The sequence below is a fragment of the Mauremys mutica genome, chromosome 14, assembly GCF_020497125.1.
Source record: "Mauremys mutica isolate MM-2020 ecotype Southern chromosome 14, ASM2049712v1, whole genome shotgun sequence".
Taxonomy (NCBI): Eukaryota; Metazoa; Chordata; order Testudines; family Geoemydidae; genus Mauremys; species Mauremys mutica.
In genome coordinates, this window is record NC_059085.1 from 22,445,254 (window position 1) to 22,466,543 (window position 21,290).

At 36.7% G+C, this 21,290-nt stretch overlaps 1 protein-coding gene across 2 annotated transcripts in view; it reads left to right on the plus strand.

The window, feature by feature from the left end:
• Positions 1 to 21,290, plus strand: part of ITFG1 (integrin alpha FG-GAP repeat containing 1) — a 195,347-nt gene that overhangs the window by 33,317 nt on the left and 140,740 nt on the right. For both annotated transcript variants that reach the window (XM_044987616.1, XM_044987614.1), the window contains exon 7: positions 17,589 to 17,650. In XM_044987616.1, coding sequence (XP_044843551.1) covers positions 17,589 to 17,650 — 62 coding nt within the window. The remainder of the gene's footprint in view (positions 1 to 17,588; positions 17,651 to 21,290) is intronic.

Sequence of the window (21,290 nt, forward strand, 5' to 3'; positions counted from 1 at the left end):
AGGTCTACACTAATGGCGGGGGTCGAACTAGGGTACGCAAGTTCAGCTACGTGAATAGCGTAGCTGAACTCGAAGTACCCTAGTTCGAACTACTCACCCGTCCAGACGCCCCGGGATCAAAGTCCACGGCTCCAAGGTCGACTCCGCCACCGCCGTTTGCAGTGGTGGAGTACCGGAGTCGACCGGAGCGAGCGGGGAGTTCGAACTATCGCGTCTAGATTAGACGCGATAGTTTGAACTCCGAGAAGTCGAACTCACCGCGTCGACCCGGCAGGTAAGTGTAGACTAGCCCTAAGACTACGTCTACATTGCACACCACTGGCAGAGGTGCATAGGGTATGATATCTCCCTGGGCTGAACATGTAGCTAAGGGAAAGAACTGCTGCTGAAAGGGTTCCTGAAGGAAGTAGCTGGGGAAGCTGCCAGAGGAGCTGCTTTGAGCCTAGAAGTACAGGCCCCAAGAAGGAGAATTATGCCTCCCCCTGAACCTGGGGACCAAGACTGGAGGCCAGAGAAACTTTATTTGGAGCCTTTATTCGAGAGACTTTATTTGGACTTAATAAAGTAGAGCCCCAGCAGGGGAATTTCATCTTAAATGTTTGAATGGTGTGAAGTTATCAAGTGGGAAAGAGAGAAGGGTAAACTGACACAGAGTGTTGCAGATTCACTCTTGACCGACAGGCTGTGCTATGGGCAGGTCTGCCCTTTTTTTACACAGTTGTTAATTCTGGGCTGCATAATAATCATAGATTGCTGTTTTCTAGAGCATGTGTGGATGTGAGAAGGTGACAAACATGAATGTGTATATATAGTTTTACATTATAATTCCTGGTTTTGAATTGTTGTTCTTTAGCAACTTTAGGTGGTTTTGACAAACTTGTTTGAATATAGAACCAGAAAAGCGTAATGGTCATTTAGTCCAGGCTGCAGAACACTCTTAGATTCCTTCTTTAGCATGGGTACTCTTTCAGATCAATGCTTTTGAGCAAATTAGAACTTGAGACTTATTTACATAAAGTAAATGAATTAATTTTTTTATTAAAGACTGAAATCAAGGAACTTCATCTTATTAGACACAGACCATGTTTATTTACTGACGAAACTTACTACTTTTGTAAAAATGAATGATTATTTTTTGTTTTTTTCTATCACCAAGCTGGTCGTGGTGGTCAAGTATACTCTTAAATCTAATCTTCCCTTTTTCTGGTGCTCTGTGACATACATATGTTGTAGATTTAGCCCATAGGGCAGCTTGGGAAAGGGAGAAAGGCAACCTTCAACTTTTATTTTAAGAGTTAATTTTCTCTCCTTGAAAAATTTGGGACTGGCCTTACAGGGGTCTATATAAAGCCAGATTTTTGTTCGTACTGCTGATATAGAGTGGGTCTTCTTCCATTGCTCGTTGCAATATTGCTAGCTTTAGTCCAAGAATCAGTGGAGTTTCCAGTGTAATGATTGACATGATTTTGTTAAAATCCCAGAGGATGAGTCCCCATTGTTTTACATAATCAGAAAGATAATATATCTGTAGAGAACTGATTTTAAAATGTGAATGTTTAATTGATATTTGAGGGTTAATATATATTTGTTTTGCTGCATTAATTCTTAAAAATTTAAAGGAATTAAATACTTGTTTATAATTATTAGAGCCTTTACTTTAATATAGGGCAGTGATGCAGCTCTCGAGCCTCAGTCTGAGTAAGTGGCTCTTTAATGTGTCTTCTGCAGTTCTTTGCAGCACATGATATTAAAACACTGTGATTTAATTATTAACCAATCAGGATGCTTTTACTATGTTACTAACCAATGGTAGTTGATAAAATAATACTTGATCAGTCATTTTGCTGTGAGATTTTTTTATATATATAGATACAGTAAATATTTCCTTTCATGCTGTTTAAATATGAATATATAGTACTAGAGTAAATGAAACTCTGAATTCACACTACTGTGGCTTTTCTGGGTAATGTTGATCGCTAATTTGGCTCCTAACCCCTGAGGTCTGAGTATCATTGATATAGGCTTTACACTTGTGGTAATGTCATTGTTAAATTTTTAAGCCTTTGAAATGTTCATGTATTCTGAAATCATCCTCTGAGGCTGTAGAGCTAGGTGAATACATCATATAAAAAAATCTGCAAATATTTATTGAAGAATTTTCTTGGCCCCTGTCTATCCCTTTTGCTTTCCAAGAATACTTGAGCAAATGAGTTTCTAGAAGAAACACTTGATCAAACATCTAATTTTAAGTAAATATTGCAAAATATTAATGGAAAATAAATTGCAAATTTACAAGTGTATATGCCATTGAATCTGAATTATAAAAGTTATATTAATCTGCTTAGGCCATAAAAACATGCCAGGTGACCTGTTACAATCTGAATATCAAGTGCTTGCAACAGATGTCTCACGAAGGAGTTACAGGCCAAAAATTACTTTCAGAAATTATTCCGCACATTAGGGTGGATTAAAAATTAATTTAAAAACATCAGATTTTTAATTTAAATTAAATATATTTTTAAGTCTATTTAAAGCGGCATTTGAAATTATGACAAGGTATGCTAAGGCCTGAACTTTCTATAATATATTTATCATTAAATAAAAATACTAATATTTAAGCAGTACACATTTGCTGCTGAAGTTTTAAGGAAAGTCAAACCCTTGTATTGGTGGAAGTCACTGGCTGAGCATCTGGAACCAGAGTTTGTTGAAATGATAAACCAGCTTTTGACAACAATAACCTCGTCTGCAGCTGCAGAGAGTATTTCCTTCATTTCAGTTTATTCAACTAGTTAGTTCAGTAACTAGTTCTTTTAAAGTTGAGAAAATAATTGGGAGTTTAAAAAACAGAAAAGTTTGTTTTCCAATCTGTGAATAAAAACGAGATGTGAGAGAATAAGATCTAATAGTTCTAAAGTCTTGAAGGAAATGTTGATGGAAAAAATCCATTAAATTCACTTACTATAAGTAATACTTCCTTTGCTTAATGAATCAGTTTACTTTTTTCATATGTATCCAGTTTTTAAGATATTTTTATTAGTTAAATAAAACTAATTTTAAAATGCTGCTCATGTACCTTTTAATTGAATTCCAATTTCAGTCGAAATGTAGCTTGACATAAATAATGATTTTTAAAAAAGCTTTCACTATTTTCCTAACAATAAAATATTGTAAAAATTAAGAAGGCAAATTAATGTATTTTAAGCTATATGATTGAATAAATGTTTATAGGTGTAGAGCATCAGCAAAATACCAAATTTAATATAAAGGTTATATTGACTTGTAAATCAACATGTTTTAATGGTTGCCAATTAATGAGAGTGAATCTTTCCGTAGAAAAATAACTAAAAAGTAAAAAATGCAAAACAAGATTTAAATCAGGGTTACCTGCTTGCTGGTGTTAGATCATGATTTAACTTGATGATTTAAATCAATCCACCACGCAGAATATAGGTCTGAATAGCAAATAAAAGGCAAAATTTTCCAGACAAATTTGTTCCAAAATATTCACCCAAGCTGCTGTTGTCACTGTCCTATGATGCTGAAGAGTTACATAGCCAATTTTAATATTTTGCTAACTCAAATAATTGTTAATGTAAAATAAGGCTCATGCAAAGAATGACTTTTGTGTCATGGTTCATGTTTTCATGGAGCAGAAAGTGTGTTCCTAAATCTAACCACTCTACTGGCTTCTCTAATATAGCAAACTTCAGTGGGAGTTTTAATCAGGAAATAATTTTGCTAGTTTTCATACATTTTAACATTTGTTATGAGTTTTACAATTTGGGGGAGGCTATACAAATGCACTTAATAGTTTCAAAACTATAGCTTGAGCGTTGGGCGCATTAATTATGTGAATAAGTTTGTGTGTTCTTAATATGCATGCATAAACTTGGAGTACATAAACACATAGCCAGTTAGATGCCATGTATAATTAAATATGCACAGACTACCTGATTTTTGCACACAAATTAAGAAATTGTGTGTGTATTGTGGGAAATTGTATGTACTCAGTGGCATGAGCTTAATCTTGAAAGGGACACTGAGCAAGATTTTAATTCTGCTGTATTTTGGGACAGTCTTAGAGGAGTCAAACCTTCTAGCTTTTAAATAATCAAAATATCTTAAGGATCTCTGAGACAATTTACATTTAAAAACCTAGCATTTAACAAATCATTGCTTATTTGGTACCCTGGACACTTAGTTTAAAAAAAAAAAGTGAAGGTCCTGAAATACTGAAGGTTTCAGTTCTCATATAAAGCCCTTTGACATTAAAGAAAAAGGTCAAGTCAATCATTAGTGAAATGAACACTCAGCTTAACCTATAAATAGCATTCTGCTTTTATAACATGCAAAGAAGAATGACTGGAAAAAATAACAAGGATAATTAGAAGCTAACTGAAAGTAACAAGTAAATTTTGTCCTTTGTTTTTCCCTGCCTGTCTTTTCTGTTGGAAAATAATATTGTAGCTGGTGCTGGTAACAGTGCCTATTATTGAGATTGCCTGACATTTCCCATTGTAAGGTCCTGTTTTCAGCTGTATATAGCTAAGGCTACGATTTAATCGCTGGTATTTTTAGTAGAAGTCATGGACAGGTCATGGGCAAGAAACAAAAAATCCTGGCCTGTGACCTGTCTATGACTTCTACCATAAATACTCCTGATTGAATCTAGGGGGTGAGGAGGTACAGCCCCCCCCACTGTAAAAAATGTTCCAGCGCCACTGCACAAGTAGTCTGGGGAGGGAGATTGGGACAGGAAGCCAGTGGGGAACAGGGAGAGTGAATCAAGAGGTGGGCAACTGAAAGCCAGGAATAGGCAGAGAGAGAAATTGTATTAGGAGCCAGGAGGCAGAACTTGAAATGGCTAGGCATTGACACTGCTGGGAGAGAGGGTAGACTGAGATTGGGATAGGGAGTGTTCAGATGTGAGAATAGAGTTGCTGGGCAAGGAGACTGTTATCCCATTTTACAAATGTGAAGTGAGAGTCAGAGATTAAGGTCAGAAGTAACCACTAATTTTGGGTCCCCAATTTGAGACAGCAAGCACCTTCAACTTTATATAGTGCTGTATATGGTCACAGCATAGACTCTATTGTGCTTATAACTTTTGCAAATGGTACCACAGTGCTTCAAATTGGACATGCAGAAAACAAGGAACACAGTTTACATGAATTGCCGTGCCTAATGTTGTAACTTTGTGGCAGAAACCGGGTTAAATCCAATTCTCTAGAGCAGCCTTAGTCTGCCTTAACCATGAGACCAGTCCTCTGCCTCATTCACTACACACCTTCCATTTTGTGCAACAAATGAAGCAAGAGTCCTACAGAAGTAGTCTCCGTTACACAACCCTGATTCATCCCCAGATCAGATCCATTCTGGACACTGGATGACTCCAGTGTCCTATGAAAAAGTTAGTATGTGGTCATATAATTAAAGACTCTATCATAATGCATTTGTCTCCTGGGGCTGAATTGAGGTTGCACAGACAACCTTAATTTTGGCATTTCTGAACTTTTGGGTGCTAGACTTTGAAATCTTACTTAGTAACGTTTTTAACATAGTACTGTGAATGCAATTCTAAAATAAGTATAATCAAAAGGGAAAATACCTGAATAAACAGGAATTATGATCGTAGTTGACATTTTAGCTCCACTGTATCTGTTGGCTCTAAAACATTGTCATTGATACCCGTGTCCATTTTGTCTGATCACAGGCTTCAGCCCTCATCAATTTTTTCCTACAGACACATTTTTGTAAAACTACAACATTGTCCTTCAAATATCCTAAAACTATCCTGTGCAATGATGTCTACAAAACATTTGACAACAGGTAGGCAATTATTGTGCTGAGCCTACTGGTTATTACATTAATCATGATAGTTTCACAGTTACATTGTCTTCCTCCCCTTCCCCTCTCCACTTCACTATATTTGTTTTTTATCCACCTATTGTGTCTCATCAAACATTAAGGTTGGAAGTTCTTTGGGGCAGGAACTGTCTTTATTACTTGTGTGTAAAGTGCCAACCACAGTGGGCCGCAGATCCTAGATACAGGTGTTGATATACTTCCACAACATGAATAGTAAATGATTAAATAGCCCATTGAAACCAAGAAATTAACCTACTTATATATCTGTATTCAGGTAATGTCTAAATTAAATGAATCAAATTTGCACATTTACAAGCCATGCAGAAAGACCTCTGCAAAACACATGTATACATCATTCAGAAGAAAACAAATGTACTTGAAATAAATAATGCTCATTCTAAAAACACATCTAATCAGTCCAAAACCTAATTTCAAAATCTATTTCAGGCTATGAAATTTCACTTTTTTTGCCATTTATAACAGTTTTGAGAATTGAAAGGCAAATAGTGTTCTAAACTAAGACATATGCTGCAGATACAATGGAAGGAAGACATGTATGTACCCATTTAAGAGAAAAGTTCTCTATGCAGATAAAAGGTTGCTATTTGAGGAATTGCAGAGGGAAGCTGGAAAAGGATTTACTTCCTCCCTGCAGAGCACTTAATTACTGACCATGACAAATCCTGCTGCCTTTTACAGGTAGTGGGAATTGTCCAACGGGAAGCACCCTTCCAAGTGTCAGTGTACATTGTCTGAAAGTGACATTGGATCTTACATTAATATGTTGTAAGTGAGACAGTTGAAAGGAGTAAAAAGATCTGATGGGAAGCATGTGGGATTCTGAACAATCTTTAGTTGTGTTAAACTTTGCATAATTCTAATATTCCAGCAGATGAACGTATGTTAATTTCTACTATATGTGTAGTAAATTCAAAATCTTGTGAATGCATTGAATATGTGCATGTACATGCAAATTGAAATTTCCAGTAATGTTACATTTGTTACTCTTAACTTGCTACAAGTATACTAGTAACATGTTCCCCTCTTGCTGTACTATAGATTGTATGTGATTAAAATTATGAACCCTTTCTGTCTTCATTTTCAGGGCAGTTAACTGTGTTGCAACAGTCATTCATGTGTTGCTAAGAACCAATTATTTGGGATTTATTCCTTTAGTGTAAGAGTTTCACACTTACAATCAGAAGTAGATCTAATTTTTTGCTTATTAGAATGATATATCAGTAAATGTGAACCAGACTGAGAATGTATGTGCCAATAAATAAAAATCCAATTTAGGTCTTCACTTTTAATGAAGAAGTATATTAAATTATTTCCATATGACCCAAAAGTTTGAACCTTTGGTGATTTTAATTTACCTCTAATTATGGACCCTACACAACATTCAGACAAACAATTGAAAAGAGCACCACGAGTACACAATTTAACAAAAACTCTGCCCAGGTCACTCTGAGAGACCCTCAGAGCCATTACAAGAGAAATATGTATTTAATTTTTAAGATTTCTGCTGCCATGAAGTTAACACCCACCCACAAACATGACAGAGCTGTGTTCTAGAATCTGTTTGTTTCAAACAATACAAAATAACCTTTCTAGCTCTTATCGCTGGGGCAAAACCTCCTAAATGTGAACTGAATACAAGTCATTGCAATACTGTCTTCGTCCACCTTCAGTTGGGCAGCTTGAAATGGTATTTTGGAGAAGTATGAACTGTTCCCTTTATCTCATTGAGGGTGTTAACTCTGAAGCTTAATTGTCATATTTAAATGTCAACCTTTAACTCTTTCATGGCTGATCATTTTAGCAGACACTTCTAGCTAAAATATGCGTAGCCACTATTTGAGGGAGTGGGAGCTATTCTGGAAGAGGGTAGTTGGGTGTATCTGTGAATTGACTGCTGCTGTTAAAGACTGGTTGATTTTTAAATGAAGCTGCCACAAGAGTACAACAGAAAAAAGACGTCTTGCCAAGGAATTTAGGTCCAGCTTGACACAGAAGGTTTGTCTATACTACTCTACAATGTGGACTATGGGGGTGTGAATTTTAGAGTACATCAAAGTGTTCACTCTTAACTGCCCTGTGTGGATGCTCCTGGTTCCAATTAAAAGGTACCAAATTCACATTAACTTAGTCCTCATGAACTAGGTAACTTTTAGCTGGTGCTAGCAGTGTCCACACAGAGCAGTTAGAGCACAACACTTTGGTGTGCTCTGCAGTTCACACCCACATAGTCCGTCCTGCAGCTCAGTAGACATAGCCAGAGTATCAGGGGCCTTGACCATATTATAGGTCGTAAGTGGTAGCTTGCAAAGTAGTTTTAACATCTTGAAAGCCAACAAATTCAAATATCTTTTAATGCTATTTATTGACGTTTTATTCAGTTGAATATTGCTTTAATACAATATTTAATGTAAACCAGGCAGTTACTGTACTCAGGTGTTTTAATTTACTTAAGTAATTGACTTGTGAAGATTAGTGAAAATTGTGGTGATCTTTGTGCAACTTGTATCTATTAACTTGAAGCTAATATTAAAATGCTTAGCCATTGTTAAGATTAAATTCAAGTGACTAGTTTATAAAAATTCCCATGCTGCTTCATACAAGATTATGGTTGTTAACTTCAGTGTTCTGGCAGAACTCGTTGGCTGCATTTAGACTGAAGATTTTTGGAAATTCTCTCACCATTGTTACCAATGGTGAGAGAGAAAGTACTGGCAGCTAGCCTATTGGCTGGCTGCCAGTATTTTCACCACTGTGCCATCTAACCCTACTTAACTTGAAAAACTGGGCCTTCTTTTTGTAAAAGTGAGGATGCTGAGTAAAAACACTCAAGACCACATTCTTCTGTTGGCACAGACTACCACAACCTTATTCTGTAAAAATGTATTGATTGGTTTGTTACCTTTTTGTTCACCCTTTGTTCCAAACCTTTTGAATTTCATTTATTTTTTTCCATCAGTTTTGTGGCTATGTATTGATTACTGCTTGTTAAACCAATAATATAAAAGTAAAACATAGGCTTCATTATTCGCCATCTTCTTTACATGTGTTTGAGTGATAAGCCTCCTTTTCAGAGTGTAATACTTTCCTTAATTCCAGCCATTAGATTAGGATGTGGAAAACATATATAACAGCAAATGTGCCTGCATCTGGCTTGAGATTTTTTTCAGAGTATCAAGGATTTCATTTCTATGTAGTGTACTAGTTGAATGTCATTTCTGTACAATTCAGACAGTTAATATACATGAGCTTTCATTTGTTGATTATCCAATCTTAGACTATAAATATCCCCACCATGTCTAATGGCATCAAACTCATCAGCATTTGAATAGAGTATCTTAACCAGTGCCAAATACTTAATTTTCTGTGCTTTTCAGACTAAAAGACACACATTCAAATGCTAGTGTTTTAGTAAAACTGCCAACATAAGATACAGTGAGGCACCCTTAAAAACGTCAGCTGATAGTGAATTAGTGTTTTGGATTTGTAGTATGCTAGGTATTTCAGAATAGGTGTGAAGTTTAGTTGATGCTGCAAATAATTTTAAACATGACCTCTACAGTTTAAATCTAAGGATGCATGTACAAGTCTGAATAACATATACTAATATTAATAGCTCTTCAAAATTCAAATGTTAGCTGTTCATTGCGATGTGTCTGTCCACTCCTCTGTCCCTCCAGCAGGCATCATCAATACTATTAGAGAACTTAATGGTGCCCGAAAATTTTATTAAATCATACATGTCTTAGGCTTCCCCTTCAGTCATAAGTTTCTGTACCTAAAGAAGAACCAGAAGCATGCAAGATTTCAGTGCAATAATCAGAGTCCTGGAGGGAGAGAATCTGCTACTACTTTTAAGGGCATGTCTGCATGTACAGCTGCTGCAGCGCATTTGGTGAAGACACTCTATGGAAAGAGTTCTCCTACCGGCATAATAAAACTACCCCTATAAACGTCAGAAGCTGTCCCGCCGACATAGCGCTGTCCACACTGGCACTTATACATGTAACTTGTGTTGCTCAGGGGTGGTTTATTCAAACATCTCAGCGACGTGAATTCTGCTGACCTAAACTCTAGTGTAGCCATGGCCTTAAAATACAGGGGTCAGAGAGAGAGGAAATGGATGAAAGATGTGTAGCCAGTTGGGATTGTTGATGCTGTACTGAATGGAAAGCCTTTGTCACCATCTCCCAGTCCAGGTCACATTTGGAGCATCTTCACTAGAGGTGGTCTAAAGATGACTATTTGAACTGATGGCATAGTTTTGCTTAGCAGGCTCTTTTTGTTTTATCTAAAAACAGAGAAACATCTGCAACTCTGAGCACATAAAAATTGCTTTATCTAAATTAGCATTCTAAGTGATCATCTTCTGTTGAATTCTCATGTTGCAGACAATGAAATTTCATTGTTGGGGTTTGCACCGACAGTGTAAGAGAGATTAATTGCTTTTCACTGCTGTAGTTCCTTTTCACTTGCTTTAGACCTTCAGGTTGTGTTTTAGTTCTTCGAGAGTGTACAAAAGTGATCAGCAGAATTGCATACCCCAGAGTTGTGAAACACTGGTCTGTAGACTGAATCCAACTCATTTGATGCATTTGTGTGGGGCCCATGTGGTAAATTTGGGATTTTAAGAAAAATTGTAGCCTTCATGTTTGCAGAGAGGACTTTCCACAAGTAAACTGTGTGTAAACCCATGCCATGTTTGCATACAGCCTAAAACAATGATTCACGTGTGAAATTCTTGGTCTTGGGTGTGCTGAGAAAACTTTGCTTTGAATTTCACATAGTTTAAGTTAGGAACCAGTTGCATTTTATCTTTATTTTTCTTGTAACCATTTCTGACTTTTATGCGTCATTTCTTGTACTCACTAAAAAATCTCTTTGTAGTTAATAAATTTGTTGTATTATTTTATCTAATCCAGTGTGTTTAAATTGAAGTGTCGGGGAAACTCCATTTGGGGCAACAAGATGTACTCATATTATTTCTGTTGATGAAATGGGGGGCTTTATTTAAACTTTTACTGTCTCGGAGAGGGATGGGCAGTAAAGGACATATGTTTCTGGGGGAAAACCTAAAACAGGGAGTGACTTGGGCTCACCCTGCAGTATAATGAAGGATGGTAGGAGCCAAGGTGTGGCTGGTAGCAGCACAGAGAGAGACATACACCTCTACCCTGATATAACGCTGTCCTTGGGAGCCAAAAAATCTTACCGTGTTATAGGTGAAACCACATTCTATCGAACTTGCATTTGTAATTTAGGCTGTCACCTTTCAAAAAACTTTGGGAAAAATTTTCAAACTTCCAAAATGGAAGACCAGCCTTCCCAGTATACTGCAGTAGCTGAAAAAATACTTTATAATGTACTCACCTCCACACTTTCATTTAAGATAGTAAACAATTCAGACATTTTAAATTATTATCTTTGCATTAGCTTTTTGTAGTTTGTCTCAAATTTAATCCCCAGATTTATTTCTCCCATACACCAGATAGCTGAAATGTGTGTTTTGTTTTTATTATTAAGCTAACTGACATCCTAGCCATTGTATTTTCTTTCTATTTTTTTTCAGTAGTTAATTCATTTTAGAGCTATTTTTTATTCTGGTCCTATCATCATGAATTTTATAGGAAATTCTTTTTTATTTTTAATTTGCCATCTAGTGTTACAGTTGTTTCCAGTAGCAGTAATATACATCTCTGTTCCCATTATGAAATTATATTTCGAGTAGTGTATAACATGACTAATTTAATCTGCATCAGGATGAAACTTTTTTTAAGTCTTTATTGATTTTATATTAGAAAAAACTACTTCACATATTTCCACTCACTACAAGCATTTAGAAAATATTAAGGTACAAGACATGCACTCTAAATTACAAATATTAGAGAAAATAATACAAACTAACATGGGAGTAAACTGATGTTCAAACCCAATCTAATGCAAAATAATCTTAAAAACGAGGATGAGCCATGTGTGACGTTAGCTGGTGCACGTATTGTGAAACTCATACCAGTAGTGAGACAAGCTATAGTATTATATAGCAATTCTCAAGGCAGACAGAAAGGATTGATCCCATACTAAAATAGGCAGGCCTTCCATTAATTTCACTGGATCAGAGACTCTGCAGGATGAAAGGAACCATGCCTAAAAATATTGATTTAATTGGTTTAATGTATTTTCTAATGTAGAGGAAAAAAACTTGGTATATGGTGCAACTCCAAAACAAAAAGTTATTTTTAACAAAAGAGAATTACATTCAGTTAGTCCTTTAAGTATTATTTAATGGCGAGGGCTTTTAACTTTCTAATAGTAGATAATATGCCTACACTTCCTTTGCAGGTTTTACTGGCAGACTTTCATCATACATATTAATGTATAGCTTCAATCCTGTAAACCTCATTTCACCAAGACTACTATAGGCAAGAGTCATCCCTTTTTTGATGGATTACATTATAAAACATTTTAATTATTCCAGCAATCTGAAGGCAAAGCTTTAGCCAGGACGATTCATTACATTTTAAATGATGGTATTTATGTGAAAAGGAGGGCTTACAGGTATTGACAGGGACCAAAATTAATGGCAAGCAGATGCATGGGGAAACTTGCTTCACTGTTTACTCCATATATCTCATTACTGGCATTTTGCTTTTCCAGACTTTATACTCACCTGATCGAAAGCCATTAGTCATTCCAAATTGCATGGTATGCTTGTAATAAGATTAGAATGAGGCCTCCAAAATATTTTTTTTGCAAATTTCCAGAAGTAAAATCTAATGTATTGATGCACCCTGCCGCTATAGGTGCTGGAACTAGGTGTACAGTAGCACCCGCCGCTTTGAAGTGGTTTCCATCATTTATAGAGTTTGCAGTTTGGTTCAAAGGCTCTCTGCACCCCCACTATACGAATTGTTCCAGCATCCCTGCCTGCCACCCATCTTTGTTTGGTTTCTCTTGGGTTAACGGCATGAAAATATAGAAATGGGAGGGAAGAGTGTTTTTGTTGTTTTTGTTCAAAAAATTATTTCTTAGTAGGATGATTTGAGCTGTGTGGTGCGTAGTCCAATTTTAACCCCCATTCATGGGAGTTAACGAAGAATAGACTATATTATGGACTGTCTTTTAAAATAGCTGTCATCAGGATTGCAACAGTTATTAATTCATAACTTGAAAATATGTCCTGTTTGTGAACTCATAACTGCATATAGTGGAATGGTTTATTTGAAAAAAGGACTGTTATTAAAAAATGGCATACACAGATACTTATTCAAAAAGCTTCAAAGAGAAGAGATTAAATTAGCTATTTACAGTATACATTAATTCTTAGTAGCTTTAATTTCTTGGAATTTTGGTAAACACACTCCATCCATATTAACTTAGTTGACTTTAGGGAAAAAGAGAGAAACTATTTGGCTTATGCCACTGTACAGTAGCATATTCTCATATTAGAGGGGGGGAAATCCCAAGAAGTTAAATCATGAGATTACCAAAGGCACCTGATTTTGATTTGTGCTTAAAAATGGCATAACTATTTCATTACCTATGTAAAAGAGCTCTATAATTATGTTAAAATTTTGTCAGTCTATTATGATAAAAACAAACCTTAGGCCAAGAACTTCCAGAACTAAGAACTTCGTAACAGATTCAGAATAATTCACTATGCGTAGCCTTTGAATTTGGCTTTTCTACACTAAAAACACAACAGTGTTTTGTAAATAGATTGACACAATCATCTGACCCATTTACAACAAAATGAAAGTTCAGCCTCATAACAGTCCATGAGCCATGTGAGTGCATTGGCAGACATCCCATTTTGGCTAAATAGGGCATAGTTCATGGAAAACAGGCACATGCAATGCATCACCAGCAGTAATGGGATAATGTTGTCAAAGATGCCCTGCTGCACTGAGAGCTGGTGGGAAGGAGGACTGGTTAATCAGTTACACTTAAGAGGTCGTGTATGCACTATGCAAAAGTGTACCAAACAGGTTATGTGAAGACTGATATAGTGCCAGTGTGACTGGAGGCCAGCTAGGGTCACTCAGTTAGGGTGAACTGCAAAGAATGGGGCAGCCAAACCCCAAAAAGCTGACAGATATTCCAATACTTAGATTTACCAAGCCAGCATAAAACAGCTTCTTTATTACTTTACTGGTTACTGAGAAGTCCAAACAACACAGTTACCTTAAGGTGATCCAGCCTCAGGCCTACATCCAGGTACTCATGTCAAATATGATGAAAATTTCTGTTAATCAAGTTTCATCATATAAAGAAAAAGTTCTACCAATCCCAAAGGATTAGACACACTACCTCCCACATTATTGAATATTTCAGATCTTACCCAAATACATGCTACAGCCAATTCTTATTAACTAAACTAAAATTTATTAAAAGAGAGAATATGGTTAAAAGATCAATATACATACAGACATGAGTTCAATCCATTGAGGTTCAGTTCATAGGTCATAATCCTATGTCCAAATATCATATTCAGGACGTACCAGCGTAACTGGGACCTCGGTCTTGCGACTTAAACTTCCCCTGATGAAGCCTAAGCAGATCTGAGATGACAGAATCAGGACCAAAGGGTCTTTTTATATGGTGTCCTAGTATCCACTTGACCATACAGTTCTGGTTAAACAATAGGCTTTTGATATAACGTTTTGCTTTCTAAACACCACCAATAATTAGTAACACAAATTAACATAGGGCAATTTATCCATTAGGCAGTCTATTACAAACTTCAAAGAGACATATAGACAATGACCCAAGATTCATCCAAATGTTAATATTCCCTTTTGATCTCTGAATCAATAGTTATTGTGACAGACAGGAACTCTCTGTTTACTGGTAGCATCTAAGATACACACAATTAGTATTACTTCTAAAAGTATAGGTTTGCATTTCAAAGTACTAGCCTAATTAGGGCCATTCATGTGAAATATCATTTGCATACCTTTCTAACATGACTTTAAAGATGGGTTTTGGGTCATTCAGCCTGCAAGCTGTTTAACCCTTTCTAGCCATGCGTCACAGCCAGCCAAGGTCTCTGCTAAAGAAGAAACTCTTGTTAGCTGCCATTGTTACTCACCAGGTATTCTACATGTGGTATGGAGACACACAGAATGTTTAGAGCAAGGGTTCTCAAACTGGGGGTCGGGACCCCTCAGGGGGTCACGAGGTCATTACATGGGGGATCGTGAGCTGTCAACCTCCACCCCAAATCCCGCTTGCCTGCAGCATTTATAATGGTGTTAAATATATTAAACAGTGTGTTTAACTTATTAGGGGGGGTTGCACTCAGAGGCTTGTGATGTGAAAGGGGTTGCCAGTAAAAAAAAAAGTTTGAGCTCTACTGGTTTAGAGCCAACCATGACAATTATTGTTTGCAACTGTGCTTAAACATTTTATTGTGGAGAACATTTTGTGTGTTTTGAATGTTAAAATTGCTCTTACTTTTGAGAAATCCTAAGTCTTTCATTGACTTTTCAGTAGGAGTTCGATTGGGCCCCATATGTATGGCCCTATCAAATTCACAGTCCATTTTGGTCAATTTAATGGTCACCAATTTTTTAAAATTGTAAATTTCATTATTTCAGATCTTTAGATCTGAAATTTCACGGTGTTGTAATTGTAGGGTCCTGACCCAAAAAAGAGTTGTGGAGAGATTGCAATGTTATTGTAGGGGGGTTGCTATATAGCTATCCTTAACTTCTGCACTGTTGCTGGTGGCAACGCTGCTGCCAGCAGAGCTGGGCAGCCAGAGAGCGGCGGCTGCTGAGCCCAGCTCTGAAGGTAGAGCCTCTGCCAGCAGCAGCACAGAAGAAAGTATGGCAATACCATGACCTCCCTAAAATAACCTTGCAAACCCCCCCCATACACACACACACACACCCTCTTTTGGGTTAGGACACCCAGTTTGTGAAATGCTGGTCTCCCCTGTGAAATCTGTGTAGTGTAGGGTGAAAGCACACAAATGACTAGATTTCATGAGGGAAGACCAGATTTCACGGTCCGTGACTCGTTTTTCATGGCCATGAACTTCATGGCCCTACCCATATGCAATGCAACTGCCAGGTTCAGCAGAAGTGAAGAAAAAATGGTTTGTTTGTTTGTTTTGTTTAAACTAATCACTGGATTATTCCCATGGCTATAATAAGTGATTATCCTTGCTTTTGTGGCTAGGTTCTTAATATTTTAATATATTTATCCAATCCTGTTCAGTGACTACATATAAATCCATGATTTTCCACAGACAAAAAGTTAAACATTGCCAAGTTGAAATTCTGTTTTCTAAGTTATAGTAAGTAAATTTAGAAAAAGAGAAAAAAAGTCCTTGTGACGTATCATATTTTTATGCATCAGTCTTGATTATTTCAATTTAAAATGCATATGGATTAATACAGCTTTAAAATTCAAATAAGGCAAATTATCATTTTAAGGCCTTCCATTTATATGCACTGAGTAAAATTGTCATTATGGTATCGTTATACTAACATAATAAATGAAGTCACTAGAATGGCTTAGGAGCTAGACTGCATCTTAGTTTAACTGGGATTGTCATCTTTGCTGGTATTTTTAAATAAATATTTTTAAAGCTCTAATCGTAAAGAACCATTGATTATTAAAAGTTAACCATAAACTATTTTTTTGTGAATCACATTTTCAGAAGGTCGTCCATTCATAAGTCTTAAATGCTTGATAGACATTTTTAAGGGTCTAGAAAGATAGAGTAAAATGTTGTAGCTTTCAGGGTTTTTTTTAAAAAGGGATTCTTTAATAGAAAAGGACACTTATCCTTAATGTGGCTTTTAAATTTTCATATAACACATTCCATCTGCTTCTTCAGGATGATATCAGGGAAAGGCATTAATTTAACACTTTGAGGGTTCTTACTATTTACAAAGGAACAACTCTATTCTACCCTGAATAGTGACAACAGTTGAGCACAGCTCCTTTACATAAGTAGTGAAATAGTTTTGCCATTTTAAATTTAAAATAGTAAATGGAAGAAGGAAAAAATAACAAAATGGGCCATCAGATTGCTAAAAGGGGATTGTGTTTAAAAAGGTTGTCATCATTCTTTCCAAAATCCTTTCCCCACTTTCCTTCCCTCCTCCCATTTTCCTTCTCTGGAAATCTTCCCAAAATACCTCCAATCAAAAGTATAGATTCTTCTGTAAGCAGTAATGTTCTGATGAAATTTTTTTTTTGACTAATCACTGGAGAGCTAAGTTTGATGCCAGAGAAGCTAGAAAAATACTATGATGTTTAGCAAATGATAAAGATTCTGTGTGATGTTTTCTTCAGTTTTCAGACTTATTTAGCTCTTTTCCCTAACTAATCTCTTGTAATAGCTAGCTCTCTTTAACTGGTCACTTGTATGCACGTGGTTTTCTAGCACTTCTATGTGTACATTTTTTTTATTTTTATGTTTTTGTTTAGGTATGTGTATACATGCACAGGCATTAGTATACCAAAAGAATGTATTTTCACACAGTTGTTCTTGTACAAGTAGAGGCCCAGGGCTGAAAACAAGCTCTCTTTTTTTTTTTTTTTACATTGTTTTGATCCGTTTGTTTATGCATTCGAAAACCACTGGACTACTAAATAAAATAATTTACATCTATTATATGTAGGATTAAAAGCATGTGTATAATCAAATATTAAATCTTGTAATTGTATTATGTTTGTCTTTTCAGATCTGTTCCTTACTACATTATCAAATTCCCAACAAATTCAGTTTGAAACATGGGTAAATAAGGTAAGGAATAAAATACAGCAAACATCTTATGCTAAAATGTATAGCTTTAAGAAATATAAAACGAGGTCACCTGATACTGATTTCAAGAATAAACAGAGCTGACGTTAAGAGATCGTAGCTGCGCTGTTATATTCAAAATGCTTAATATTGCTGGAGGAGATGATTCACTCAGCATCAGTTCCTCTGCAGGATTTTAGCACGACTGCCAATTAAACCAATCAGTCTGCCCTAATGCACTTGTTAACAGGGCTCCTGTGGTTGTGTCAGCTGTTGTAAGAGGTTACTGTCATTTAATTTGTCAGCATGATGGTTTATGAAGAAAAAGATTTTCAAAGGAGTAATTTTTCCTTGTTGCCTCCAGTCTTAGATATTTTTAGTTTGATTTAAATGTGGCTAAAAAGATTTCAGAGCTTTTGTGAGTGAGATATTTAGATGACACACTTTTTCCTATGGAACGTGCCTCTAATTATAGATAGGAAACTCCCAAGTAGATATCACAGCACAGCTCTGAGTATTGTGAAAAAAGGAAAAACAAACAAAAGACATTAATCTTTTTCAGCAGGAAGTCCATTTTTTGATTATCTGCTTTCAAGATGTTTCTATATTATTAAAAGCCATGATTCAATCCAAATTGGCTTGTAACAATTAATAAAAAGCCATTAGGTAGTACGAGATAAAAATGAAAGGTTTGAATAGGCAGTCTTTAAGTAAAATATGATTGGATAATGTCATTACCATTGCTTTGTGCACAAAATGGCATGGAGATCTTGTGGAAATATTACTCACTTCAGGCATTTTCCTGGGCCTGGAGGAAAAAATCAATTGGGAATCAATTTGGTAAAGATAGACACTTCTAGAATGATGTAACAATATCTAAACATAGAAATAATGGAGTGTGAGGTTTTTGGGTGTGGACAGCAGGGTTAAGGATATGATGATGCTACAGTACAGCTTTGAGGCATGGAGGTGTCTTAAGTGGTTTTGGTAGCTTTAAATTGTATGCCTTTCATTCATGTTTAAATAATAAAATAGCTGCAGTACAGTGCTCTCCAGCCTTGACTCAGGCCCTGACCCTACAATCAAGACTTGGAATAGTGCCACCATAGACCTCTTATGCCAGGAAGGCCCCTTGTACAGAGTACTCTCAGGGGGCTGTTTCTAGCTCCTTTACTCTGTCAGAATATCATTAAAGGGTATTAGTATAAATGAGAATCTAGATTCAGGATTATTATTGAGTTAAGACTAAAATCTTATCTTCCCATACAGCAACATGTGCTGCAGCCATGCTATCAAATCAAGCAGAGGTCACCTTTTATAGTTTATACTGTAAATTAAGGCTGTAATAGAAGCTGAGTAAGAAATCTATTAAAATCTTAAGTACCATATATATTACACTGAACTTCCTTACAATGCCGTTTTTATAGATGCCTTGCTTAACACGTGCATTAGTGTGGGTGGGGAGATTAATTCACTATCACTTAAATTTATTGTGTAGTAAATTTTTAACACAACTTAGCATCAAAATTATGAGAATAAAGACACGCACATTTTTCATCTAACCATAATTACCTTTACTTTATGTTGAAGAACGGTAAAATGGAGAGACTTGCAATGGTCAATCAAGATGGTATATTTAACATTACTTAATAGTACTTGCAATTAGTTTTTCCTAAAATACCAATAATATAAAGAACAATATGTGCCCCTTTAAGTCTTTAATGAAAAGTATAAAAGTATGGTTTTATGCTCTTCAAGTATATTTGAATGCAGCTTTTGGTATAGAATGCATGTATTCTGTGTACACTGTTTGCTGATGAGTGAACCTCCTTATCTGCAGAAAAGACACAGGTGACACATGAAAGGGCACACGGGATCACATGCCCCCTCAGGTTTATACATTCCATTTAGCAACAGCTTTGAGAGGTTTTTAAATTGTGGGGCCACCCTCTGAGGGGAGTACCCATGAACAGTTGGAGGTGGGAGTGGTGATACCAGGTGGCTCAGGGCAGCCCAGCAGGGCTTGGGAAGGAAATGCCACCTCCACTTCTGACTCACTTCAGCAAGCCACTCAGCCTCTCTGGGTTGGAGAAGGGAGTGCAATCAAAAATTGTAACTCAAAGCAGGGGCTCAGCTCAAAAAGTTTGAAATTGGCCACTCCCCCCCTCCCCCCCCCCCGAACGAACGTTTCTCCATCCCCCACAATTTGAAAACCTCTATACTAAATAAAATCTGTTGTCCGCCATTACAGGATTTTTCCTCGCGTACCCCCTGATAAGAGCTTGCATACCCCCAGGGGTACGCATACCCCAGTTTGAAAACCACTTTGATAAAATATTGATGCCAGAGCTGTATCAGGGATATTGTTTCCCACCACCACTGCAAATTCCTATCACTATAGTATTAGGAAAATGTCCTGAAATTAAACACAGGTATTGTGACATTTTGGAGAACACCCAGACTGATAAAGAGTTCTGTTACTACCTGCCCTATAACTTCAAGGTCTTTGGTGCTGTGCAGCTGTGATTCAAATTCGTGACACAGCCTAGTTACTGTTTTCAAGGTGACACCAATAACCCTTCCAGTCCCGAGTCTCTCCAAATCAGTCTTCCTGAGTTCTCAAGCTATTCCTCTCTGGTGCAGCACCCCCCAAAGGTGTGAAACCAGTCCCACTGTTATCAGTTTGCTTTGGCACACACACTCCACACAGTTTACACATCAGATCTGCTTGGGATAAAAACAAACAAAAAGTTTATTTAATAGAAAAACCACAGATTTAAAGATGAAAGTGTAAGGGAAAGGAAACATATGCAGGTTATACAGAAAATAAGCAGAGACCCAACTTCAGGCTTTACACTTCCATGTATTAGAAAAGGGATTTTATCTTCTAAGTTACCTGTTTTCTGGCTGGACAATTGATGGGTGCTTGAAGTTGGCTTGGAAGGTGTCCCACCTTGACTGACTGCTCCCCACCCTTCCTTGCTATGAATGTTGAGCACAGTTTTCTGTATACACAAATACATAAATTCATAACCATGGTCTGTATACATCTCTCATAATGACTATCAAGTTCAGAACATTACAAGCTTTCAGAAAATATTTTACTAAATAGATTTGTGTAGTACAATGACATTGTATACTATCAGTTGATTTTAACTGTATATTTTGGGGGTTTTAGCCTTCTGTTCCCCTTCCAGTGTGTCTGGACTTCGTTGTGCCTTCAACCAGTAAATATTTGCCATTGTGGGTGGAAAAACAAATGTCAGCTATAGAAATCTGGCAGACAAGAATAAAAGAATTAAGAAAAATACAATGATTCACTGCATGTATTAAATTAGCTGTACTATTTCAGGAAAGATGGATGAAGTACAATTAAGTAAGGCCTTGTCTACACTTCCACTTTACAGCGCTGAAACTTTCTCACTCAAGGGTGTGAAAAAACACCGCCCTGAGCAATGCAAGTTTCAGTGCTATAAAGTGGCAGTGTAGACAGTGCACCAGTTCCGAGCACTGGTAGCTACTCCTCTCATGGGGGTGGGGCTTTTTACAGCGCTGGGAGAGCTTGCTGCTGTGACTACATAGCCATGTTAAAGTGCTGCTGCGGCAGTGCTTTAATGTTGGTAGTGAAGACATACCCTAATTA